Source organism: Embiotoca jacksoni, unplaced genomic scaffold (assembly GCF_022577435.1).
Source record: "Embiotoca jacksoni isolate LCO1_2020_lvr unplaced genomic scaffold, fEmbJac1.0.p SCAF_24, whole genome shotgun sequence".
NCBI classification, from domain to species: Eukaryota; Metazoa; Chordata; class Actinopteri; family Embiotocidae; genus Embiotoca; species Embiotoca jacksoni.
Genome location: NW_027185375.1, coordinates 5124144 through 5150598, shown reverse-complemented (window position 1 = coordinate 5150598; position 26455 = coordinate 5124144). Strand labels below are relative to the sequence as shown.

Below are 26455 nucleotides of genomic sequence, written 5' to 3'. Positions count from 1 at the left end.
TCTGTCTCCAGTCGGTCCGATCCTGCTGGTGGAGCCGCAGCCGAAAACAGTCGATGTCGACTCTGATGTCACCCTCAACTGCAAATGGGCTGGAAACCCTCCGCTCACCCTCACCTGGTTCAAAAAGGGTTCAAACATGGTAAGCAGCCAAGAGCCCACGCTCTGCACGTAATCCCTCTGTTCTCGTATTCACATTTTTTTTCTTTTACAGGTCACACTCTCTTCTCCCGTGTTTGCAAAAGCATGCTGTCATTGAAGAGTTTCGTCTTGTCTCTACTCTGGAATCTTCTCTGTTTAGCTGTCAGGAGCTCAACTTTCTTTTCAGTTTTTTCTTTCATATTTATCACTGACGGTTCAATTAGATTTCATTAATTCATTTAATATGGTCTTCTCTGCTATTTTCCATTTAATAATATGAATGTTGCAGCAGAAACACGGTATATTAAGTATACAGAAGATTTCAGGTGACATAAACACTGCTTGGCTAAGATTTTGAAGGTCTTGAATAAACATGGTTCTTAAAATTCCAGTGCATTTACAGAATTGATTCAAAATTTACATGCTGGCTGTAGCTTCATTAAAAAAAAAAACTAATAATCATATTTCCTAAAATGTTAATTGTCCTTCAACCATTCAGTTTTATTTTTACAAAATCATTAAGTTGACCCTCACTGATTTGGTGTTAACATTTACTGTGGACACCAGAAGCTAAAGATAGAAGGTGTATGTAAACATTAGCATCCGTTTCTTTGACCAGTGGCAGTTTGGTCAGCAGCAGACTGTTCAGTTTAGCGGCTCTGCCTCTCGTTAAGCTGCATTTAATGGTGGAGGTGAGACCAGGACTTAATACGAGACAATTCCAGCACAGTAAATGAAATCTGCTTTATTACACATCTGCCTTTGGCCAACACCCACGTCTGTATAATCACTCTAGTTCAGGTATTTCGCTCCCTCTGGGTGGTTACATATTTAGCCATAATTTTCACAGCTAATTTTTCTGATGGATGTGGTTGCTAGGCAACTACAAAACCTTTGTGATGGGTTAAATGCGGATGTGCAAGTTTGCATTGTTCGCCACGTCGGGTCAGAGGAGTGGAATATATACAGCAGGCTCACATGATACGTGCAATGTGGTCTTTTTAGATTAATGAAACATACAGATGGAGGTGTATTAGCCTCTCTCTTCTTCTTATCTCCTCTACTGGACTTTTATTTTGTTTATCCCCTTCTGCTGTTTGGCAGATTCGCCTTGTTTATGTTTGTATGCGTGTTTCACTCCCCCACAGGTTCTGAGTAACAGCAACCAGCTGCATCTGAAGTCGGTGAGCCAGGCGGATGCTGGGCAGTATGTATGTAAGGCCATCGTCCCACGGATTGGAGTAGGAGAGACCGAGGTCACGCTCACAGTCAACGGTCAGAAAACATCCACACAGTTTAATGTACCACTGCTTGTAGACGGAAATCTTGTACTTTCAAAAAGGTCAACTTGTCAGTAATTGAAAGGAAAAAAAAACAAAAAACGCTGTTTGTCCAAAGTGGTGGGCATTTATTTTTTTTTTTAAGTCCTACAATTCCTCTTGAACAGGCTCATAAGGTCAGCATCTTTAAAAAACATCCAGCTTGGATATTATTTTTTGTGTTCCTTCCGTTTGAAGTGTTGTTTCTTTTATCACATACACTCACATGCTCTCTCATTTTTGACCCCTCAGGTCCGCCTATCATCTCCAGTGATTCAGTCCAGTATGCTGTGAGGGGGGAGAGAGGAGAGGTGAAATGCTACATCGCCAGTACACCTCCTCCGGATAAGATAGTAAGTGAAAAGATGGGAAATATGAAACACTTGTGGCACCAAACTTTCAAGAAAATAATTCAAATTTTCGTCCGGCATCAATTGTTGAGACAAGAAAAATACCAAACAGGGAAAGCTTTGGTCACAAAGAGCACAAAGTTGTACATTTTAGCCTGACAGCAAATTGTATTTTACTGTTACTGTACTGTCCTTTTCCTAAATGGCTCCCTTCCTGCCTGAATGCTTTTAGGCACTGTCCCCTTTTTCTGTTTGAGTGGTGACTCACCCTTAAACTCTCCCAGAATGTTCCTCCATCCCATCACATAAACAAACCAACACTAACATGGTCCACTTTTAGCTCTGCGTCAGAAATCAGCCCGGCTGCTTTCTCTTCTCAGCTGTATCACAGAGACGCAGTAGTAGTAGTTCCTCGGCCGCCCTGCCTCTGTGACTGATCCTTCCTGACTCGCAGTGCACGCTCCTAATGCAAGTGGCGCATGTTGGGACAGAAAAAGATTTATAAAATATAAAGGACTGGAGAGGAACAGTTGTCCCAGTAAATGCCACAGCCAGGAGATTCTCCTTCTCTAGAATAAGTGGGCAGATTATGGGAACATGTGGGCTTATGCATAATTAACTCACGTCCGTACAGTACTTCAGTGCTGAATAATACAGCTGCTTTTAGTGGCTTTAAAGTCGGAGGATGTGCAAGATTCTCGCCGGCTCAGTCACCCACGTCGTCCTCCACTCCAGTTCGCGGAAACATACAAATTGTTGCCGGAATGGGGAGTCATGCAATGTGTGTGTTTACATGTGGGTGTGCTCAAATGTGGGCGCTTCATTACATCCAGGTCTTTCTACAGTGTGTGTTTGAGTTAGACAGATACGTATGGCCGATGATAAGTTAACAGCCATTCGCTCTGTTGTGTTGAAATATTAGAGAAAATAGAGAGTAACACAGTTGTCCTTTACAGTTATCCCTATTTCAATACAATTCAGTTTTATTTATACAGCACCAAATCCCAAAATAACTCATCTCAGTGCAGTCTTTACAATATCATCTTGCAATATGATATTTATAATGTTTTATTTTATTTATGGATTTAGAATATTAAACATTCCAGCATGAACGCATACAAACAGACATAAGAATTGTCAGACATCATTTATTAATTACTTTATCTACATCCATTAACTGAATGACTGCTAGAACAAATACATCTATTTTCACGTCAAGATTTTCTCAAATTAACTTTTATTTTTGCTTATTTAATAGCCCAGTGTATGTGTACATTACCTTAATATCCTCTAATAGACTCATCCCTATGGGTTTCTGTTTGGACATATGATATACTGTATGTAGTTTCTTGTGATGTGTGAATGCTGTTTTAGATGCTTTTGTATTAATGCATACTTGATGAATATAGGACATTAATGTTAACACGTGCTTAGGTGCATTACTGAATGCGTACGATTTCTGATTCATATGACTTGAGTGTGACGTGATCATTTTCTGCATGCAGTATTATTGCATGTAGTCATTGTAGCTCTGTTTGAAGTAGATTCATTTTACTGGTCTGTACAGTAAATCAAATTAGAGTGAAACCCTGAAAAGATATTGGTTGGTGTGAAATGGTTATGCAGAGATTTAAAAAAAAATGAAGAATTATTGTCTTGATATATCCTGAATGTGGTCCCTTACCTTCCCTGAGTGAAATAAATCTATTCTAAATTGATTGGTTCTAACATGGCGTCCTGTGTGTGTGTGTGTGTGTGTGTGTGTGTGTGTGTGTGTGTGTGTGTGTGTGTGTGTGTGCGGCAGGTGTGGGCGTGGAAAGAGAACGTGTGGGAGAAGGAGAAGGGGACGCTGCTGGAGAGGTACACGGTGGAGCAGAGCAAACCGTCAGCGGAGGGCGGCGGCGTCCTCTCCACCCTCACCATCAACAACGTGATGGAGTCGGACTTCATGTCCACCTACAACTGCACGGCCTGGAACTCATTCGGCCCGGGAACCATGATCATCTCACTGGAGGAGACCGGTGTGTTGGCGGCGCATTTCATTTTTTCATGTTATGAATTTGAGATAAGAAAATCAGAGTCTGCACAATGTGGAAGTTTGGAGCGACAGGTGTTACAGCAAAATGTCGTTACAGGGTAAGACAGTAAAGAATTGGACAAAATGGACAAAATTAAATACTATATCTTTGAACAATACCTCAACAATACATTTGGGATGATTATTGGTGCTTTTACAAAATATTTACACAAGGAGATTTTTGATTAATAATCCTCAGTAAATCAGTAAATATATAATGTGTAAAGGCTAATAATAGAACTGCTGGAGGCTGGTAAGTTCAGAAAATGATGTCCCTTTACTGTAATTAAGCCTTTAAAACCAGGAAAAGACAACAGTTATTCCATATCAGGATACGACGATGTCCAAAATCAGAGACGAGATCTTGTCTCATATCACAACGTTGATATAATATTAACATATTGCCCAGCACCTACATGCTAGCAGTGTTAACACATTTTTTGTGAAGTAAAAAAAAGCAAAACAAATACACACAAATAGCGATATGTGTATGTATGTACTGAATCCGCTAAATGCAAAGAAAGTTTTTTGTGATCATATCCCGTATATATACTTATTAAATACAAAATTTTCCCTCTTAAATTGACCTGAGAATCATATTTAACCGATATGACAAATAGAAAACCTCAACTTTGTGTCAGTAACTGGGGATGAGGCACCTGCTTGTGCAGGTATGGACAGACATAACTCACTTTCTCTGTGTGTGTCTCTCTCTCACCCTTTCGTTACAGAGGAGTTTCCAGTGGGGATAATAGCCGGTGGGACGGTGGGCTCCGCCATCTTCTTGTCCATCTTTCTGATGGGCTTTGTTCTTATCTTCTACTGGCAGCGCAAAGGCAGTGAGTCATATTCTCCATGTGCCTTCACATACAACACAAAAGCACATCAGCGGCCTGCGAATACAGTTTTTTCAGAGCATTTCATACTTTGTTTATAGAAGATCACGGATAAAATATTCAGTATTTTACCCAATAACTGGCAGCAAAGCAAATCAAATCAAACGCCTACCGCTTCCTCTTCACCATATGGATGTAGGTGCCCTCTGAACCTGCTCCTTCAGCTCATGAAAACACACTTGACTGACAAGCGCGTGTCCAGCTGCATTCAACCTCGCCGTGCTTTGCTTCCAGGTCGGCGCGGGGTCACGCTGGGTAAGCCCGACATCAAGGTGGAGACGATAAACAAGGAGACCCACAGCTTGGAGGAGGACTCCGGCAGCGTGTCCACAGCTTCGCGCATGGTCAAGGCCATGTACTCGGTGAGCAGCAGCGGGGTGTGTGTGTGTGTGTGTGTGTGTGTGTGTGTGTGTGTGTGTGTGTGTGTGTGTGTTTGGGTTGGACACTGTTGACACAGCCTGTAGACGTTAGAAAAAACTAGATTAACTCAGTAACCTCTCCCTACGCCGCACTGTACCTTTTGACTAAAAAACAAACACTATGATTTCCCCTTTAATCGCTCCTTTTTAACACTTTTAATTCCATTTTCTCTTCTCCTGTCATACTCTGTTGCCTCCTTCCCTCTTCTGTTTTGTTATGGCACCTTCTCTCCTCCTTTTTCTTTCTTTTTGTTTTTTTTGTTTTGTTGTTTGACGGTTTAGTTTCTCCCCTCTGTGTCCTTCTCTCCCTCCAATCAGCCCTTTAAAGATGACATAGAGCTCAAGTCTGACCTCCGCAGCGACACCCTGGACACCCGCCAGGAGTATGACCTAAAGGTGAGATCACACGCGTGAAAGAAACAATCAATCCATGTCAGTGTAAAAAAAAAATACAGTTTATCGTTTGGACTAATCGACAAAAGCTGGCAAAGAGTTCAGTGTCTCGTCAGCAACGATGTGTTTCAGCTCATTTAATGGTGTCATGTGTGTGATAGACCTTAAAACTAAATGTTCGTGTTGCACTTAATATTTGTGAGAATATTAGAGTAGGGTATTGAAGACATAGATATTTAGCAGTGTTGTATGCGGTATTTGCTGGAGCTCTTTAGGTTTTCTCTTCTTCCCTTCACTCTCCGTCCAGCTGAGGAAACTTGCTTCTCAGATTACTTGTCAAGCGCGCTCACTCACTGTAGACTCTTTAAAAGAAAGCCAGAAAGAAACAACTCCAATTAGAAAGAAATATTTTGAAGAAGAAATGAAGTTCAAGCGTACTCCGCCCATCCAGCTGGCATGAATCTTTTATACATTTTGACACTGTGGGGCTGGGCTAAGGTGATGAATGCACTTTAACGCGTAAAGCTGCCAAAATGTTCCTCTGAACCTCCCTCCCATGAATATTTTGTGAGGGCAAACAAGCCACCCTTCTAGCTGGAGTGCTGCCTTGGATCACTTTGAAGAAACACAGACATGAATCCACCCCAGGAGGTGGTTAGATCACCCCGACAACAGCCTCAGCCAGACTGTTTTTTGTTTTTTTTCACTCTGTCTCTCCGCTGCCTCAAGCGCCAAAGCAGTGAAACAAAGTTTGAGAGGGGCGGGGGGGGGAGTCTGGGTACGTGAAACACAATGAGAGGGTGGGGTGGGGAGAGGAGGGGTGTGTGGGGGTAGTGAGCATTCTTTCTTCACCAGCAGCATGAGGTCGACCCTGCATGTTAGGGATTCACCCTGCTGGACATTCCCGGGGTGGAACGTGGAATTTAGGTGTTAATTTAAGGCATGTTTTTGCTATGTAGTGTGCTGACAGGGAAAAAATAAAACACGTTAACATTTTACAGGACAAAACCAAGTAAAAATTACCCTTACCTTACTTTAAATGTTTGATTTTTGAGTGTGATTTTGATGATAATAATAACAACTGTAAAATAAATTGAAACAGATTCAGATGTTGGTGAGACAGCCCCTTAAAACCAATATTGTGTTTTTTTTTAATTGTATTCTTGTTTAGTTTATTGTGCAGAAGCTCTCCTACTTTGCAGTTTGATTGACATTCATTGGTACAAGTCTTGTGTTCAGTGCAAATACAATACTTTGTGAACACTGGATTATAGTTCAAATTAAAGATCAGTTTGTAGAATGGATACAATATGCTTTTTAAAAAATGATAAATTCAAATTGCGTATTTTTTTTCCAGGAACATTTATTTGAATGAGAAGTGCTGAAGATCAGGATCCTGCACTTTTAACATTCATCAATACATTCTCAAAAAAATAATTTATACATTTATACATAAAAGAGCTTTTTGAAAGGTGACAAATTTTTTTCCACTAATGTTAAATTGCTCTCATCAGTTTTGGTAGATTACCCCCTGCGGTTGAAACATGTCATTTTAGCGTTGTTGTCATTTTAAGGAGGAAGGAGAAATTGATTTGCATACATTTCGAAACAGCTGAGTCATGAATAAGCAGCAAACTGCCCTCACAGCACAATCTTAATGAATCTGGACTTGGATGCTGACCAGCTCGCAGGTGCAGTTCACCCTGACCTCTGACCTTCTACAACAACAACAAAAAACCTCTGTGGGGATCAGGAAGGAACATGCTGTTATTATAGGAGCCCTTTTGAATTTGACACTAATGTACAGACATTTTTCTTGATTATAACCCTCATTACTTGTCATCTCAACGCCCATTTCATCTTATGTTTCCTGTTGTTTCTCGCTCTCTCGCTTCAGGACCCCACCAATGGCTACTACAATGTGCGTGCCTCCACCCACGACGAGGTCCGCCCCACCTCCCGCTCCACCATGCACTACTCGGACTACCGCTCCCCTGCAGGAACACCAGGGGGAGCAGCATCTATCAGCAGCAGCACCGGAGGCTCAGGCGCCACAGCCAGCGGAGGAGCCCCTGGTCCCCCCGGCCCCCTCACCTCCCCCGGCCGCCCACAAGCCTGCTACGACCCCCGGCCGCCCTCCAGACTCTCCCACATCAGCTACGCCCAGTTCAACACCTTCACCCGTGGGGGCCAGAGCCAGCAGCCCCCGGCTAACCCCGCCCCTGCAGCCAGCGACTTCCCCGCGGACTGCAGCCTCCTGGACTCCACCTCCCAGCTGGCCTACGACAACTACGGATATCCCTCGCACTACCAGACCTACCGTATGGGTTTTGCACCGTCTAGCCTGGCCCCTCTGGAGGCCGGCCCATCCTACGAGATGTACGGGGTGGGATCTGGGGTAGGGAGCCCCGGGGTCGGGGTCGGGGTCGGGGTTGGGGTCGGGGTCGGGGTTGGGGTCGGCCCGGGCGGCCCGGGCGGCCCGGCTCCTTCGGGATCAGAGACTGGACTGGGGAAGTACGGCAGCTCCACTCGCTTCTCCTACACCTCGCAACACTCTGACTACTCCCACAGCAGACACACACAAAGGATGCAGACTCACGTGTGAGACGGAGACGCAGAACCACCTCACAGTCTTAGCTGAGCTTGAGGAAGCATCTTATAAATAGTGTCACACCTAAAAACACACGCAATCACAAATTTACATGCACACGTTCTAACACGCTAACACGAACACAACTACAGAATACAAAAAAACATCCCACACACACCCATGCACAACGTGAGAAAACCATGCCCGTGAGACAGGGAGGGGAACACAGAGAGCAAAAAAAAAAAAAAAAAAGAGAGTGTAAAAGGGAGTTTTAGTGAGACAGGGAAGGGAAATTCCACACAGTTTTGAATTCCCTCACTCCCAATGTGTTTGTATATCTGAGCTCTGAAAGAGCGGACAGCGCAAGTCACAATCAAGACTGGGAAAGAGAGCAAGAACCAGAGAGAGAGGACGAGAGATCGCAGATCTTTGGAGCCCATAGCCTTCGCTATGAACTGACATTGTAAAATGATGAGAGAGAACGTCTTAAAGCAAATTGACTAATATGGTACATGCTGATCGAAAGAAACCTCAACCAGTGGAAGTCATTTCTGGCCGCCATTTTCAATTTTGTTTTTGCTGGTTGTCTTATTCGGTGATCGTAGAGCACATATTATAGTATCCCAGAATGCCCTTCTGTACAGTGGTACCATGCCTGCTTAAGCAGGGTGGGGGAGTGTGTGCGTGTCGCCAGGGCCGGGATTGGAAGGGTTGTCATAATTTTGCACTGCATCTACAGTATTCATGCTTAGACGTCCCTTAACTATATCTGTGTTATGTCTTCTTTTTATTTGCACACCAGACTAGAGCTTTGTATTCTATTTTTTAACATTACAGAATTATTTTTGTCAATGTAAATCATGTAATGTGTATGTATGGACCAAAAGTTTGAACATGAGCGCACATAACTTGGGCGTTTTGCCTGAGGGAAACCCACTGAAACGGAGTGAGGAGCTGTGCCAGCAGAAGAGCCTGAATTCAGGATGTGTTTCCCATCAGAAGGGTGTTATCGGTGTATAAAAGAAACCTAGTGCCAAGTGTTCACGTTGTTCTTCACCTTAGACCATGTATATGCAGTAGAAGCTCCTTCTATCGGCGACTGTTGCTTTACAAACCGGGCTCGGGGGCGAGGGCGAGGGGGAGCTTGAGTCATTCCCAGACCTTTTCGTAGGCTGGAGCCTTTTTTTTTCTTTCTCTGAGCTCCTAACTACAAGCCTGGTGCAGACGGAGAGAAAAACACAGTTGTTGGGTTTAGAGTGGCCTTATAGGGGAACATGTCATACATTTCCATTTTGAATCATTCCTCATTGTCTGTCTGCCAAAAAAAAACAAAAAAAAAAACAAAAAAAAACGGCCAGAGGAGAATGTGTACGGAGAGGTTTAATGAAGGCTTGTCCACAATATTGACATGTAGTAGTGTATGACTGTGAGTGTGTGGGTGTGCGAGTGTGTGTGTGAGAGAGAGAGAGAGAGAGAGAGAGAGAGAGAGAGAGAGAGAGAGAGAGTCAAGGGGGAAGTGTGTGGGCGTTGGCGCGCACATCGATTTGTACAGTGTGTTTGTATAGATGTGTGAATGACGGCGTGTGGATGAGCAGCATACTGTAAACACGCAGCGCCCGACTCCGAGTGCGCGCGTGACTATTGTATGCCTGTACGTGTGCATACATTACGTGTGTGCGTGTGCATGTCCGTGTCTTATGTGTGCGGGTGTGTGTGTGTGTGTGTGTGTTTCAGTATATGTCCATATCATTTCTCTCACAATCCTGTTACAGTACTTTTATACCTCTGGTAGGACTGTATCCTGTATTATTGTGTCTTTGAATTTAGGAAAATCCAATGTTTATCTTATTGTACTGTTCTTCGTAGCAGAGAAAACTGTTCAAAAGATGTACAATGAACGTTATCAAACTCTCATTTTTTAATTTCATTATCTCCAATATTTTTTAAAAATGGTATGTAATTATTTTTCCACAGTATTACATAAATAAAAGCACTGTTTTTTATATAATGCGGAGTTTGTCATTTTTAAGCAGATGGGTATTTCAATACACATCCTGTTGCTGTTGGAGCCCAAATTCTGGGTAAATGGAGACCCAATTTTAAATGTGTAAAATACGCTTACTCACAGCAGTATAGGGTTTATTAAAAAAAATAATTCTTAAATATATCTTCAATGTCACACATTCCAATTGATTTTTCTCAGTTACCCACGGCAAAAAGCACAGCACAGGCTACAAATATTAAGCAATTCAATTCAATTCAATTTTATTTATATAGTGCCAAATCACTGTATCACAATAAAAACTGTTATCAGGTATATGAGCACAAGGACTTTTAAAAATAAAAGTATGGCTTCTTTCTTTGATGAAAATGCTTATAATATCTACACAAAAAATTCGATGTTTTTACTACAGATAATGGTTTTATTTGCCATGCTGTTAACCTGCTAGAAGTTACAAGTATGAAGGTGATCATCTTTGTTACAAATTCATCTATATTTATCACATATTTGTAAACGTAATTTCTGATATACTTAGGTTTTGAAAAAATTTAAGTATGAAAAGTACGAATATATTTTATTGATTTATATTATTTTATACAGTTTTATTTATATAAAGCTTGTACAATATGGCTCTATTACATCGATTCATATTTTGTATACATCTTGTGACACGCGTGCGCTACTCTTGACCGACAGGGGGCAAACTCGCAGCTGACGCGTGGCTTGTCAACCAGCTTCTAAAACAACAGAGGAAGAAATGCCTTTACGTCATTGGTCAGAGGTTGTCTGGCAGCCAAGATGGCGGCCACGATGCTGAGGTCGCTTACCAAACTAGGACGTCCTTCAACAAAAATAATATTAAACACTAATTTGCTGAGCCCTGGCTGTACGCTCCTGCAGAACAGGTAATTATAACAAAAATTAAAAAAAAATTATAAACAAAACTGTCTTACTTATTGGTAAATAGGCCGTAAATGAAACTACAGTGATGCCGGTCAACGAGGTTTAGTAAATAGTGTAAATACTCTTTCATGCAAAAGGTTCACTAAGGAAAGGATTTGATTTTAAAAACAAAACTAATGTTCATTTAATCAGCTCGGAGCTCCTTGAAATAGCTCCTCGGTCCTTCGTGTGTTGATACGTAATCTGTCGGTCCTGGCGATGATCTGCTCGGGCTGTAAATCTCACGACAGCCAGCCTCATGCTTATCCCATGTTAAGATTTATACCTACTGCTTTTTTTTTTTTATTATTATTTTTTTTTTTACAGGCAGAAACAATGGCAGCCCGACGTGGAGTGGACGGAGCAGTACGCCGGGGTGGTGATGTACCCGACTGCCGTTAATGAGAAATGGACACCACCTCCGTGGAACGGTATCATCCTCATCCGCACGAATAATCACACTTTTAACACGGATAGTAAAACAAAATAATAAAAAAAAAGACAGCTATTCTCTACTGATGGATAATTTTTGTGTTTAAATCAAAAGGTAAATGTAAATTTTGCATTTTGAGCGCGTCAGACTTGGTCTGGGACAGAAGGATAGATATTTTTAATTTCAGTGTAAGAGATTTAAGACACCAGTGTTTTGCCAATTCATTACATCTCTTCTTCTAACATTACGGTTATTGGTATGAAGAAAAGAAAAGAAAAAAACATTAAGTCTTCACATTGTTACAAACCAAACCATGAATACAGCTCATTTGGATTAGAAAAATCTAATTTAAAATTACACCCAGTTTTTTCTTGTCCCCGAATCTAAACAATGAATTTTTCTTTTCTTTCTTTTCCTGTGGTTTTTTTGTTGTTGTTTTTTTTCCTGCCTCCTTCAGACAAAGATCCTCCCGCAGAGAAGGATGTGGCCAACCTGACGATTAACTTTGGCCCGCAGCATCCGGCGGCCCACGGCGTGCTGCGACTGGTGTTGGAGCTCAGCGGAGAGTCTGTCAAGAAATGTGACCCACACATCGGCCTGCTGCATCGCGGCACCGAGAAGCTAATCGAGTACAAGACGTATCTGCAGGTACTGAAGCGGCTGCAAAACGTTGTGCAAATGAGGTTTCTCCGGCCTCGAACTTACGGCCGTCGGAGAAATGGTTAAATTGTCTTGTGTCCACGCAAGCGTAGCGGTGCTCTAGATCACAGAGCAGTCGTGGCGTACCTAAACAACAGAGCACTAAATTGCTGTGCAGTTTATTGCATAATGACCTTTCATATTGTTTTTGGACAACATACTGTTGATTGCAGTAAAGATTACCTGAGACTGATGGACCTGCATAACATCTAGATGCTGCAAGAGCAGCATCTTTCCCACCCGGACCTCCGCCAGTCTCTTTGGAAATAGCAAAATGAAAATACTGACGTCACCTGAATTGATTCGTCAAAGTTCTTCTTCTTCTGTTTCAGGCCCTGCCCTACTTTGACCGTCTGGACTACGTTTCCATGATGTGTAACGAGCAGGCCTACTCTCTGGCTGTGGAGAAGCTGCTCAACATCAAAGCTCCGCTTCGCGCAGAGTGGATCAGAGGTGATGAACAGAAATGGTCAGATATGAAGAGGCCTGTGGTCTGAAATCAGATGGTTTCAAATGTCAAAGGTGCTTTTTCAAGAGTGAACTTGATATACGTTTGCTGGGGTTCCCTCTGTACGCCAACAGCTCAGCTGTGTTGTAGCCGTGAATGTAAATTAAAATTACTTTTATTATCAACAAATCTGCAGATGACTAGATCCACTGTTCGGTCCATCACATAACAAAAAGTAGAAAAAGATGTGAATTTAAATTTCCCAGGATGCAAGGCGACACATAATTGTCTCGAAGAGTCCAAATCCAATGAAAAACATCTGCGCGAGCGGCCGGAAGTCGTCTAATCTTCTCAGTTCGCTCAAGGAAATCACTTGAAACTATTTATCAATAATCAATGCAGTCGGGTTTTTTTTTTTCATCACCGGACTAATTGTTAAAGTGAATACTGGTTTCAGCTCTGAATGGTTGGATGTGCTCTGTGTTGCGTTCACAGTGCTGTATGGAGAGCTGACTCGCATCCTGAACCACATCATGGCCATCACCACACACGCCCTCGACATCGGCGCCATGACACCCTTCTTTTGGATGTTTGAGGAGAGAGAGAAGGTGAGAGGACACGACGTCACGCTTTTTATGTCGTCGTCGTCTCCCCCGCCCCCGATGCAACCGTGGGAAAGCGCGTGCGACCCGAGAAACGACAGATGCGCAAAATGAGAATGAAACCTTAATGTCGCCTGCCGTATACGAGGTGTGATCAAGAAGTTACGAGGCTGTTTTTGTTGCACACAAACACGACGTGGAGCAGTGGGAGGCAATAACTTTAGTGAGTAAGCGTTCCAACGTGTGTCTCTCGATCAAAATCAGCACCCGCGTTACAAGTACTTTTGCGACCGCTCGCACGTGCGCGTTTTGTCATTTTCGCCGTGGAGCTGAGCATGTCAGACAACATCAAAATTCCGTGTCAAAGTTGGGAAATTAGCAATGGAGACCCCCTCGACGTGCTTCAGAAAGTGTACGGCGATGAACCGGCGACCTCATCGAGGTGTTTTGAGCAGTTTTAAAATTTCAAGACGAGCAGAACATCACTGAGGAAGGCGCGTCGGGTCGGACGCGCAACCAGGCGGGGTTTTTCTTAGACTGTTCCGGGGTTGTCCACCGAGACTTCGTCCCCGCCACCTGTTATTCAAAGGGATTGGACTCCCTGGGACTTCTTTCCGTTCCCTAAAACTTTGATGCGCGCTCTCTGCTCCAGCTTCAGGTCCGTGGCAAAATTGCAGATCCACACGTACCAGCGGTATTTATTTTAATTTTAAAACTGCTAACACATTAAATTGTATTGATGGTAACTGGACAGGCAGTCAATCAGTGTCCCATACAAATTGACTCTTTCTTGGACAGCATGGTTCCATAAGATTCACTGTTTGTTTGAGTTTTGCAGGTGATCTTAGAAGCATCACACAACAAGTACATGAAACTCAAATCAAAAGTGTGTTGTCGGCGTTTTCTGAAGATGCTCTTCACGTTCTAGACAGAGTCGCATTATTTAGTTATTCAATCCAAAATGTAAAACGCGGAAAGTACCGAGTATAATCTTTGTGTCTGACTCTTGTTTCCTCCCAGATGTTTGAGTTTTACGAGCGAGTGTCTGGAGCCAGAATGCACGCCGCATACGTCCGGCCGGGTGGCGTTCATCAGGTGGGAGAACGGACTCGGCGTTTGGTTTGATTTCTTCACTCACAGTCGAATGTGCTCAGGTTTCCTCCGGTCTGTCGTCAGGGATTCAGTCGTGTTTCAAAACAAAAACTTTAAAGAACACAATCAAGGAGACGATAAAACACACGCAGTCCTGTAACTTAAAATGAGGCAATTTTTTAATTTTTTTTAAATTTTTTATTGTTAGTAAACATGTAGTTAACTAAAGCATATCACGTGTATGACAAATATGGATCACCTGGTAATATAAATGACCAACACTGATGAACTGTGCTCCAGGATATGCCCCTCGGCCTCATGGATGACATCTACGAGTGGTGCAAGAACTTCTCCATCCGAATCGATGAAGTAGAAGAGGTGAGTGACTTCAGAAATGCTCTTTACAATCTCCTCAAACTCTAAAACACTTGACGGGGCACGATTCCGTGTGGTGGAGAAACGTCCAGAAACTTTTGTTTTCCCGTCCGCAGATGTTGACCAACAATCGTATCTGGAAGAATCGCACCGTCGACATCGGGGTGGTCACCTCCGAGGAGGCCCTCAACTACGGTTTCAGGTGACCACGAATGAAAGCGTAGACAGCCCTCGAGTGTAGAAATGACACCGGATGAGGCTTTTGACGTCTATGCGATATTCAGCTTGCGTTCTGACGCGTGTCACCTTGTCTGCTCATCCCCGCACCAGTGGAGTGATGCTGCGAGGGTCGGGCATCAAGTGGGACCTGAGGAAGTCTCAGCCCTACGACAAGTACGATGAGGTGGAGTTCGACGTTCCTATTGGAAGCAAAGGAGACTGCTACGACCGGTAAAAGATGATTTTTGTCTTATTGAACTGTGACTTCCCTTCCATTTCCTGCCCGTTTCTGTCTCAAATTAGGATCCCCTCGTCAACATGTTTTGCGGCATGCAAGCGGCAACTTCGTCCTTTCATGTAGATTTCGATACAATAAGACGGTAGGACGGAGAAATATATCTTGATTTGTGAGAGCAGGACACTGGGAAGTATTTGATCTATTATTGGAAGAGCACACGCAAAGAGAGAGCGAAGAGAGAGATACGCGTCACACCATGAACTCGGCTTCAACACGCCTTCAAACCCTCTGCTTCAAGCACAGCCGTTTGAGAAGCGGCTTCACCTTTTAGCCGGGGGCTTTTGTTCGATCTGCACATCTGGACCGTCTGCTCAGAGCTTCTCTCTGATGACCGTGATACCCGTTGGCAGAATTGTGATGTGCTCGCTTTACCTGGCAGAGTTTGCCCTGAAGCTCAGTTAAGCAAAAGCTCCACATGGAAGCTTCCTCCACACGTATGTCTTTTTTGTTGTTGTTGTTGTTGTTGTTTTTCCACGTTTTCGTTGCCGCTACTGCAGCATCTAATCTCAGAGCGCCAAACGCCGTCTCCTGACAGCCGGTAACATCGTGCTCTTCTTCGGTTGTTTCATGGCCGACGGCAGAAAACCTTTCGCTGCGTTACCACCACCTTCTGGCAGCAGCGGTAGTGTTATCAGCCGCTGGTTAAAAACGGGAAATGTGTGTATTTTTAAAGACAAGACAGTAGTTGCATGATTTTGTTTTTTTTGTTTTTTTTTGTTAATGATATATGTTTATTTGAAAATCATGACCTATCCCTGCTCTGAATTAGAAATATTCTCAGATGTTCTTTGACGGCTAGAAGTCAGTTTAAAGTACATTTGGTCATTTTATGTTCGATGTGAATTTTATTCAGCACATTTCAAGTCCTCTCCTTTCCCCTCCTGTTTCACTATGTAGCAAATACGACATTTGGACGACCCTCTTGTGAACAGTAAGATATTTCACATTCAATTAGTGTTGTATGGTTTGCTATTGCCGTTTCATAAGAGCTGCGTCAGATCAACGGCATGTCAAAATATGCCACGTCAGTCGAACCCCGAACATTTGGTCTGCTACTGTGTTTACTGGAAAGGGTTTCATGACCAAGCGTGCTTTAAAGGAGTCCTGGTTTCCACGCCGCTAGCGTGAGCGTGACGCTGCGGAAGGCGGACTTTGACCGAGGCAGCGGGCCCGAGCGTCGGGGAAATGAACACGTCACCGGTTCAGAGAAAAGACGCGACCTCATCTGTTTAAGGACAGAACTCGCAAGTCTGGCCTATTTCCTGTCTCCCACACCGCTGCTGTCCTTTTTTGCAGAATGAGTGAAAGCTCTGCTGGCTTTCTCAGTTCTCCGTTTCGATGGAACAGATGCACTCCGGTTTTAATCAGTGCAGCTGTCGCCACCAAATTATAATCATCCATATCATCATATGTAAAAGATGAGCACCAGATCATCAGTGTGTGTGTGTGTGTGTGTGTGTGTGTGTGTGTGTGTGTGCGCGCGCAGGTATCTGTGCAGGGTGGAGGAGATGAGGCAGTCCCTGAGGATCATGCTGCAGGCGCTCAACAAGATGCCAGAGGGAGAGATAAAGGTGGACGACGCCAAGGTGGCCCCGCCCAAGAGGTCTGAGATGAAGGTGAGGTCGAGTGGAGGACTTTAGTCCGACGCCCGCAGCCTTGGTGATCTTGGAAATGTTGGAACTTTTATTACTTCGCCGCGTTAATTAAATTTCTCGCGCGTCACTAATTTCTCTTCTCGCCACCGCTTCTGCAGAACGAGGCCAGTTCCGCTGTGAAATTCAATTTAAATTCGTCGGCCCTCGAGGCCTCCGATCACCTCTACCTCCCCCTCAGTGTTTCAACTCTGTGCTGCAATTTAACATCTCTCTCAACGCGTGCAGCTTCCTCTCACACTTGTATGCGTCTTTTTCAGTAAACTTCTACCTGTGACATTATTATTTATTTTAATTTTTTTTATCGCGTGCTCTTGTTGCTAGATGTCCATGGAGTCTCTGATCCACCACTTTAAACTGTACACAGAGGGCTACCAGGTCCCCCCAGGGGCCACGTACACCGCTGTCGAGGCGCCCAAGGTGAGACCACTCGTAACTCTTCTGTATACATCCGCCTCTTTGTCGTTTTTCCTCTGATTCACCCTAAAAAAATACAATAACCTGCAGATGATCCGCTTATATTCAGCGTGCGACTCCCTAGACTCGCAGTGTCCATAAAGTCTTTTGAGTCTCAATTAATCGGGCCTTTGTTCGCCCTCAGATGCTTGTGGTGATGTAATATGCTTACTGAAGTGTATATCTGTGTGCGTGTCCCTCTGTTTGTTGCTCGCAGGGAGAGTTTGGTGTTTATTTGGTGTCAGACGGCTCCAGCAGACCCTATCGCTGCAAGATCAAAGCTCCTGGATTCGCTCACTTGGTGCGCACTTAAAACTTCACAAGCCGCTGTGAAATATTAAACACACCGGGTATCAATTATTCAGCCCGTTTAAAGGCTCGTCCTTAAGGCTCCTTTGACTTCATTAGCTCCATTTTATAAAGTATCACAGAGCCATTTGAAAAGCACACACAGAAGCTGTGGTCTCCCTCCTTCCTGCTCGTCTCGTCGCTCGTGGCAACACGAACTGCAGTTTAACATAGTCATTAGAATTTGGCTGTACAAGGCTAGAAAATGGCTTTAAAGTTGCATAAACAAACTATTAGAGTAGTTGGTGCATTAACTTGAGGCTACGCTCTCACGAGTTATGAAAATGAACTTTCCCACGGCTGCTCTCCTCTTCATCTGAATGGTAATAACTGTCTGCTTGTTTCCAGGCCGGTCTGGATAAAATGGCCAAAGGACATATGTTGGCAGATGTGGTTGCCATCATCGGTAAGGATGAGATGATTATTTTTACAAATGCAGAAGTGGGCTGATGTTGCATCACAACGAGTCGTCACTTCTCCTTCTCCTTCTCCTTCTTCTTCTTCTCCTCACAGGTACACAGGACATCGTGTTTGGCGAGGTTGACCGTTAACGTGAAGCTGCTTCACCCCCCCCCCCCCCCTTCCACCTCCCGCAGAGGAGAATTCACTCTTTGTCACGCGTCTATTAGACAGGTGTTCTTCCTGTTCTCTGTTTGCTGTAGTGAGGTTTTTGACAGATGACTCCACTTATAAGCCCTCATGTACAATGCTCAAATAAACCTAATAAATATTTTATGACTCAACAGTGAATTAGCCACTCGTATTTTAATTTTTTATTTTTCTTCCGATTTCCTAATCTAAAACGCGATCGTTTTCAAACGCACCGTTTCCTCGAGCCGTCTGAAATGTTGAGGAACCAAGCAGTAAACATGACGGCAGAGACGTGGGCCTCGCTGGTGTGTTTTTTCCCTCTGGTTTGGTGTTAAAAAGGGGGAGTGGTCTGATGACATCTCAGGCAAGTGGACTTAGAGCTGAGACCACAACTTCCCCTCTGAGCCGTGAGGTACGCAATACCCGAGTGTTCACCAGAAAGCAGAGAAAAAGTACCATCGAGTCGTCGTGTTCTCTGGCTGCTGAAAGGATCCCAGTCCGCGTCGAGCCCGTGTTCTAGATACCATGACCGCACCGGGAAGGAAGCTGCTGCTCCTGGCCGTCCCTCTGTGGATGAGTTTCGGGAGGGCTGGTGAGTCCTGACAAGCAGCTGGAATGTAAATGTTTTTATATCTGTTCGGTTCGATGTCCAAAGACCTCATGATGATGATGACTTTTTAGTTGGTGAGAAAAAAACCTCCCGATGTTGGTTAACCAGGGTGAAGATAACAGACTTTTTATGAGATGAAGTAGATTAAACACTTTTCTGCTGTGTAGAAAATGACTCTGTAATTTTTAAAACCTACAACTTCATGTTCAGCGGACTGGTACATTTTTTTTATTAAGAACAGTGAGTTCTTTCTGATGTTTGGCCTCATTTGGCTTAGCATTGGCAGCAGATCTGTTTTCACCACATCGAGTTCCTGTGAAAAGAAAACTGACCCTGTTGATTCTCGTTACTTGGGCCGAGAGACACGGATGTTGGTGGGCATTTTCTTTTTCTTTTTTTTTTTCTTCTCGTTTTTGTGCACACTCTTCCTCTGACACAGTAGTTCAGCTGCCTCCAAACTATAGTGGATATATTATAATTAAATCAAGTAACCTGACGAAATAAACTAATTTGTAAACTTTTATTTCAACACAAGTTGAGATATGTACAGTAAAAAACTTTTTAAAATAGTCAGTTGGGACCGAGAAGGCCTTTAGTGGGGGAACGCATGAATACAAAGCTGATAATGAATTTGTCATTTGTTATTTTGATAAAGTCATAGTTTTTTCAGCACAAATTCAAAATTTTTACGGGTGTTATTTTTCAGACGCTTTCGGCTTTTCTTTGTCTCGCATCATATTTACTAAAATATGTAGGCATGTGGATTGAGACATAAAAAAAAAGGCCATTTTCAATATTTGATCATTTACTATTTGATTTACTTTAAATACGAATTTGTATCTGATATGGTTTTCCACAAAAATCTTGTATCTTCTAAAAAAAAAATCATTAAAATTCTAGAATTGATAAATATGCAAATGTATTTAATTTCTTAATTTCACCCGCTGGATACAAAATGTCTCATAATTCACTGTGAATTTAATTCAGGGTGTATACCGGGGAGATTTTCAGTTTCCACGTCATGCTTTTTTTTTGTAAGTTGAATTGGATCAGGATTGGCTTCCCAATAATTTGTGATGTCACAGATCCTGCTCATAGGCCTGTCCCTTTAAATTTGATTTTCAGCACGCACAGAAAAACATTCCTTCTTTAGCAGATGGAAGTAAAAACAGCGTTTACACCGTATAGCTCAAACATTCAACTGTAAGATAAAAACCCACTTTTGAATGGCTGCACCTTAAATAATTGAATAATCAACAGACGGCAGTCAGTAATGAAAATCACATTTACTCGTTTCTCTAAAGATTTTCAGTTGGTAGTCTACTTTTGTGTGTTTCAGGAAGTGAAACGGGTTTATCAAGTGTTTTAAGAGCTGTTGCACCCGAAATATTTCAGTTAAACTTCAAACTAAAATGTCCTATGTATCTGTGGCCTGATGGCACTTTGTGGCCAACTGGGGTGTGAAAATCTAAGAGAGAAAGATTTCATTTTTGAGCGCTCCCCTGCCCTGCTCTGCTCTGTTTTGTCTGTCGTAACGCCCAACAAAGATGATCGTTTCTAATCACTAATGTCGCTGCTGCGTACTGCTGAGATAAACATGTTTTTACGTGAAGAAAAAAAAAACCTCCTGAAGGCATCGAGTACAGTGAAGACATGCTCACTTAGTGGTCACACATTAATATTAGACATGTTGGCTTCTAGTGTTTGCCGTTTCCTTTGAACCCCCACTGCGCGTGACTTGCGGAAACTGAAGATGTCATCTCGGATAACACACCACAACTCACAGGCTCACATGCAAGACTTTTAACATGTACATCTGATGAGAGCCATCGAAACCCAATGTGTCTGCTTGGACATCTGTCCTCCTGTCCACCAGCCACGATCCAAAACAGTCCCAGATGTAATCTTACTGTCATTTTAAAATGGAGGCAGTATCTGGAATTGAGCAACTGAGTGGAGAACCATCATGTGGTCATACATTTTAGAGAAGTGATTCATTTCCTTGAATTCGTGATGGAGGGTAAAGAAAGTTGGGAGGAAGGAGAGAATACAAAATTACATTTGTATTAGGGGGGGGAGGGGGTCTAGAGAGTGAAGTTGTCATAGTTCTTTTTTCTAAAAGTAACAAAATAAGAAGTATTTGTATTAATTTAGATATATTTAGTACGTCATTTGTACTTTTGGATCAGTTGAGCTTTAAAAATCGATGTGGTTGGTTACAAAAACCCTTAAAAAAACAAAACAAGATTGTGGAGTTTACAGGAATACTTTTTAGTCATTGATTGTAATTATTAAAAAAAAGAAAAATGTTTAATTAAATGCAACTGTGAATTTATTCATAAAACACATTTAAGATATACTGACTAAACTGTTATAAAATAATCCTAAACTGTGCCAAAAAGTTTGTGATTGTTCTGGTTTTAATCATTTAAAGACAAATTCAGGTCAAGTATTTCAACCTTCATAGTTTCCATTATCTCATTTTTCTTTTTTTTTTTACTTTGAATTAAAATACATTTAGGGATGTCCAACCTACAGCAGTGAGAACTCTGATTGGCCAGTAGTTGTTCTCGGTTTTGTGAGGCAGGACTTATGTTTTTGACATTATTCTGCAATGGACGGCCTTTATTTTTCAGAAATACTTTGCCGCTTACACTAGCTGTGTGTTTTTTTAAAGGAAGTGCCTGAAGTGATGTAATCACGCAACAGGAAGAGTCAACACTGAACAGAAGACAATGATCACTACAGTGTATAATTACACTACGAGGAGGAACACAGCAAAAAGACACGTTAGAAAATAATAACAGATTTTTTTTTAAAAATAAAATAATACATTTTACATGAATGGTCATTAAAATATTGCCATGATACGTATACATTTCATGAAATACTGAGTCACAATGGGTTTTTTTTATGCACGAGTACTTCATTATCATTGATAATAAAAATGAAGACGGAGTCAAATAGTTTTCATTGCAGCTTCACAAATGACGCGTTCTTGTACAGAAGACGTTCTCAATCATTAAAGTCATTTTCTGCAGGCTTTTTGAAAAGTATATGTCTAGAAAGAACATGTGCTTTATTACAATTTTGTACCTCGGTTACACTTTGCTTGCTGTGCAGGAGGAAATGATTGTTGGTCACTGCAGCTTAAATTCTAACTAAGTTTATAAAACCACAGGTCTGAGGACGGTTCTGTTGTTTACTCACATTTTGTAAATGAGGATTCTTTGAGAAGTTGATTAAATGATGAGGGACACTGATCAAACACGGCATCAGGAGGAATTCATTTGACTTTTTTTAATCGAGCAGCAGGATCATCACTTATTTTGCTGACTGTATGGTTGTGTTTATGAACATATTATAAAAAAGAGACATAGGTTGCAATTTTAGTGCTCAGATAAAATCAGTCTTGCCGATGACTAAATTACCTGTGATCATTTCCTCTTTATTTTCCACCTGTAATTTCCCCACGTTATTTCTGTTAATATTTAAAACACAAACCCATTTAAAGCCTTTTCCAGTTCAGTTTGTACCCTGCAGTTTCTTGCTGTCGCTGTTTGTTTCTCAATCTCAAATGATGTGTGAGCTCCGTTTCCTAAAACTGTTTTGTGAAATACATGAAGCGACGGTTGACATGGAAGCCCTCTGCCAATAATCCGTTGCATGTAATCATTTGATAGTTGTAACGATGAGCTGCTCTCACGGTTTTGCTGCAACCAAACTCTTCCCCTGTGATTCCTCAGCTGCTCTCAGCGAGCCGGAGATCTGCTACGTGCTGGACGGCATCCTGTTTTTGTACGGCGTCATCCTGACCATGCTCTACTGCAGACTCAGGGTATGTCTTTGCGGAAGCCTACACGATGCCTACAAATGTAACTTTTCATAAACGCCTGGACTGTATGTGATAATTGATGGACAATGCAAGAATGCAATCATCTATTAAAGGAAGCAATGGCCGAGCTTAAACAGTCGCGGTGCGTTGTCCGAGTGCGAGTGTAAAATAGGGTGTCATCGGCAAAATAAAGCACGGCGAACGTTCTCGAGGGACAACAGATCGTGTGAAAGCCTTAAAAATGTTTCTACTGACGTAAGTACTACTAAATACTGGTGTACTGATGTCAGTCATGACTTTGGATTTAGAGCTTTTCAATTGTGCAGAGTACCTGATAGTTATCATCCCGTGTGAGTAAAACCAGAATGACCCACACGGGCGCGGTGTAGTCAACTCAAATTAAGGCGATAATAGAACAGAAGTTATACAATAAGAAATAAATTATAATATTTTAGGGTAAACTGATGATTAACTTTGAAATAATTTTTTTTTTTTTTGCTGCTGAAATAAAAGCTCTTTCATATCAACATTCTTATGGCCAGTAAACTGAATGGACATGATATGAAAATAATATAATAATACAACTACAAATAGATGGTAACGTTGGCCTGATGTGTGTCTTCTACAGATCTGCAATGCTCGAGAGGCTAACAAGAAAGAAAAGCCAAAACAGGTAAGAATGACTGCGTTCACACAACTCCTACGTAATTAAAAAAAAAAGAAAAGAAGAAGAAGCAGAAACACATGACACATTTCTCAAACCACATGTGGAGAGCAAATAAAACACCGCAGCACAGAGTGGCGTTTCAGTCAACCAACGAGCTCGGCCAGAGGCAAAAATAACCCGGTTAGGTCAATCCTGTGAAGTCTGAGAATAGAAGTAGTACGGACCACGCCCACTAACACCTACTGTCTTTTCGTTCATTTTTCTTTTATCTGCGGCTCTTTGCGTGTCGAGTTCAACCGTTGTTGAAGATTAGAACATTTGTTCTAAAGAAAGTTTAGATTCTTAACTGAGACCAACAGGAAGCTGTAAGACCCTCCAGCTGACTCACCACAAACCAATCAGAGGCCTTGCTGTACATTGTGTAAAACCTTCAGCAAAAACTAACAGACTCATCTCAAATAGGAGATTTCTATTAGATGTAGTTTTCCCTTAGTTGGTTAGCAGCGAGCTAGCAATAGTTTGTAATTAAGATGAGGCTCTTGCATTCGGTACTGTGCATTATATTAAAAACAATGGTAAGGGGGAAATTTAGAACAGATTTATGCTGCTTTAATTCTCTCAAGAAGAACATGAGAATATGTTCATGTGTGTTATATTTGATCTGATATGACGTTAAAGCGACACTGCGCCAATCTTGCAGTTCAGAGCAGAATGCTACTCAGCTTTGTTGAGTTAAAGAAATTGAGTAACATCTCTTGAAGCTGAGGAAGCTCTGTTTCGGTTTGGAGACATTTTTTTATTGAACTAAAAGAAGTGGATGTTTACCAGTCGGGAAAAAAAAAAAAAAAAATGGCTGTGTGATGGGAAAAGCAGGAATTCATGTTTTTGGACCCACTAGGAGCTAAAAAAATAAATATATCTCAGCCTCTGATATATTCACCTTAATCATTCTTTTTGAGTTTGTCTTTTGCACGTTTACCAAATAGGACACTGCAACACTAAATTGCTGGAGCGTCCGTTTGATTGGCCGATTGAATGACATTACACGCGTGGAAAAGCAGACTTACAACTCGTACGTCTTTTCTCACCCCAACCGGCTGTTCTGCTTAGCTTTTTTTTTTTAGTTTGTTAATTTCGTATTACCGGCTGCAAACCGCACGCAGCCCAAGCCGCTGCGAGACTCTGCGCCTGGCGCGGCTTCCTGGTTTGCAACATTTCTCAATTACCTCAAGAGATTGGAAGTCTTTTATTGTCATTGAACTCACAATGTGTGCATTTTGATTTTTTTTTTTTTTTCTCACAATGATACTGTGTCTAATGTTGCTCTCGTCTTCCCCCGTCAGAGTGTCGAAGAGGGCATATACACGGTGAGTTTTTGCGCCGCGTGTGATGAAGAGAAAACAAACGGCAGCAGATTTGTGAATGTTAAATGACTATTTATGATTTTGCAGTGGGCACTTTCTGATCTCCTCCCTCTTTGTCCTCCCCTCAGGGTTTGACTCCTCACGCCAAGGACACGTATGAGACGATCGGCTTGAAGAAGTGATGAGTGAAAGGCCAAAGTTTTCTTCTAAACACCTATTTTTTTAATTTTTTTTTTGTATTTAAATATTGCATATCGTTCTCTGCTTCGATTTTGAGAGTATATAAGGTTTTGTACACCAGTGTTTATTTCCCTTTTGTAGGATCTACAGAAAGTTTAGAAGGGTATGGTGGAAACAGAGAAGTTGAGCTGAATTCTCAGAAATGCTCTGCCCATGTTGTAGAAGATAGATCCACCGCTCTGTTGCACATATTTAGGTAAAATGCAAACATATTTTGATCATGTTTCAGAGATTTTATACCGTAATACTTATAAATAAAGAATAGACAGATTTTTTTTCTTTTGTTTTATATTTATTGGAATGCCGAACCGTCCCATCCTCCTGCTACGGACAGCACTCAACTCGCTTCCTCTTTGAAATACATACATTTATGTGTACTTGCGTAAACATGTGACACAGCGTGTGGTTTTATTTCCTGCGTATGTTTAAATCCTCCTGTTTGTTTCAGAGCAACAACAACAAAAATAAGGATGAATGACATCGTTTTTTTCAAAGTATTTTAGGGGAAAATGGCAGATGATGCTGGTGGTCGGAAAATCAAAACGAATCCAACATCCTTTAAAGTTACTGAGTAGTGTTTCCTAAACGCCACAGGGTGGCGGTGTCTTTGGTGTTGTCCTCACCTGTCTGCGTTCACAGAACACACAAGTTATTTTGTACATGTACATATAAAGCCTATTAAATGTTTCCTGCGTGTGTTCAATGACTCTGCCTCTCTTTGAATTGCAGTTTACAAAGTACTTTTATTTCCTACACCAAGGTGTTGCGTTAAGGTACACAAAACGAATGAGAAAACAACAAAAAAAAAAAAAACCATTTCCTGAAAGTGGTTTGACATCTGTGGCACTTTTAGTTTCAAATGGCAAAAAAATATAGAACAACGATGGAGGATATGGTGGTCTATTAGTTGAAGGTGGTTCAAGATAATCTCCATTACCGTGATATATGTGATTAATACGACAACATTTTGGGACTAAATGTACTTTTTTAGATGATGAAAAGATAGTGCTGATTGTTTCTGATGACCTTGTTCAAATTAAAAAAATTATTTTGTTTTCCTCATAAGGGAGGAGGCGCCTTGTAGTATCATGTTCAATATCCAGTGTTCAAACGGCTTCTTCGTGCCTGCCTCTCCTCTGAGCAGAGCAAGTAAAGACGAGAAAATAACTGTCATGTTGCCTCAACCAAACCGGAAAGGTGACTTTTGGCGCAAGTTTGTGCGCGCGCCTCTGCATGTGTTTGTGGCTTATGGGTCGTTAGGTGTGTGTGTGTGTGTGTGTGTGTGTGTGTGTGTGTGTCAGAGAGAGAGAGAGAGAGAGAGAGAGAGAGAGAGAGAGAGAGAGAGAGAGAGAGGAGGTGTCGCGCAAACAGGTGTATCCCAAACAGCTAAAGCTGCGCCT

The 26455-nt window shown here is 42.1% G+C and overlaps 3 protein-coding genes across 4 annotated transcripts in view; all 3 read left to right on the top strand.

The window, feature by feature from the left end:
- kirrel1a (kirre like nephrin family adhesion molecule 1a) overlaps nucleotides 1-10190 on the top strand; it is a 31306-nt gene extending 21116 nt beyond the window's left edge. Inside the window, exons 8-15 of one of the 2 annotated variants that reach the window (XM_069159153.1) lie at nucleotides 12-139; nucleotides 1287-1413; nucleotides 1710-1810; nucleotides 3612-3828; nucleotides 4616-4723; nucleotides 5015-5142; nucleotides 5482-5595; nucleotides 7490-10190. In XM_069159153.1, the coding sequence (XP_069015254.1) occupies nucleotides 12-139; nucleotides 1287-1413; nucleotides 1710-1810; nucleotides 3612-3828; nucleotides 4616-4723; nucleotides 5015-5142; nucleotides 5482-5595; nucleotides 7490-8197 (1631 nt within the window). In that variant the 3' untranslated portion in view covers nucleotides 8198-10190. The remainder of the gene's footprint in view (nucleotides 1-11; nucleotides 140-1286; nucleotides 1414-1709; nucleotides 1811-3611; nucleotides 3829-4615; nucleotides 4724-5014; nucleotides 5143-5481; nucleotides 5596-7489) is intronic. The other variant, XM_069159154.1, reaches the window with a different exon arrangement.
- Nucleotides 10191-10952: 762 nt separating this feature from the next.
- Nucleotides 10953-18491, top strand: ndufs2 (NADH:ubiquinone oxidoreductase core subunit S2). Its single transcript, XM_069159151.1, has 14 exons — nucleotides 10953-11089; nucleotides 11454-11557; nucleotides 12017-12207; nucleotides 12591-12711; nucleotides 13202-13314; nucleotides 14329-14403; nucleotides 14701-14778; nucleotides 14892-14977; nucleotides 15106-15225; nucleotides 16779-16908; nucleotides 17269-17364; nucleotides 17618-17701; nucleotides 18097-18154; nucleotides 18262-18491. The coding sequence occupies exons 1-14, from the start codon at nucleotides 10983-10985 to the stop codon at nucleotides 18297-18299; spliced, it is 1401 nt and encodes a 466-aa protein (XP_069015252.1). The 5' UTR covers nucleotides 10953-10982; the 3' UTR covers nucleotides 18300-18491.
- A 101-nt stretch (nucleotides 18492-18592) lies between these two features.
- Nucleotides 18593-25761, top strand: fcer1g (Fc epsilon receptor IgFc epsilon receptor Ig). Its single transcript, XM_069159152.1, has 5 exons — nucleotides 18593-18931; nucleotides 22696-22787; nucleotides 23413-23457; nucleotides 24795-24818; nucleotides 24944-25761. The coding sequence occupies exons 1-5, from the start codon at nucleotides 18865-18867 to the stop codon at nucleotides 24995-24997; spliced, it is 282 nt and encodes a 93-aa protein (XP_069015253.1). The 5' UTR covers nucleotides 18593-18864; the 3' UTR covers nucleotides 24998-25761.
- Nucleotides 25762-26455: the final 694 nt, after the last annotated feature.

What these genes read in the sequence shown, in the direction of transcription:
- ndufs2 (XM_069159151.1), top strand. Translation starts at nt 10,983, where the DNA reads ATGGCGGCCACGATGCTGAGGTCGCTTACCAAACTAGGACGTCCTTCA. An exon ending in AAAGGAGACTGCTACGACCG is followed by an intron (nt 15,226 to 16,778) that starts GTAAAAGATGAT and finishes GTGCGCGCGCAG; the next exon opens with GTATCTGTGCAGGGTGGAGG. An exon ending in AGATGTGGTTGCCATCATCG is followed by an intron (nt 18,155 to 18,261) that starts GTAAGGATGAGA and finishes TTCTCCTCACAG; the next exon opens with GTACACAGGACATCGTGTTT.
- fcer1g (XM_069159152.1), top strand. Translation starts at nt 18,865, where the DNA reads ATGACCGCACCGGGAAGGAAGCTGCTGCTCCTGGCCGTCCCTCTGTGG. An exon ending in GATGAGTTTCGGGAGGGCTG is followed by an intron (nt 18,932 to 22,695) that starts GTGAGTCCTGAC and finishes GTGATTCCTCAG; the next exon opens with CTGCTCTCAGCGAGCCGGAG. An exon ending in TGCTCTACTGCAGACTCAGG is followed by an intron (nt 22,788 to 23,412) that starts GTATGTCTTTGC and finishes TGTCTTCTACAG; the next exon opens with ATCTGCAATGCTCGAGAGGC.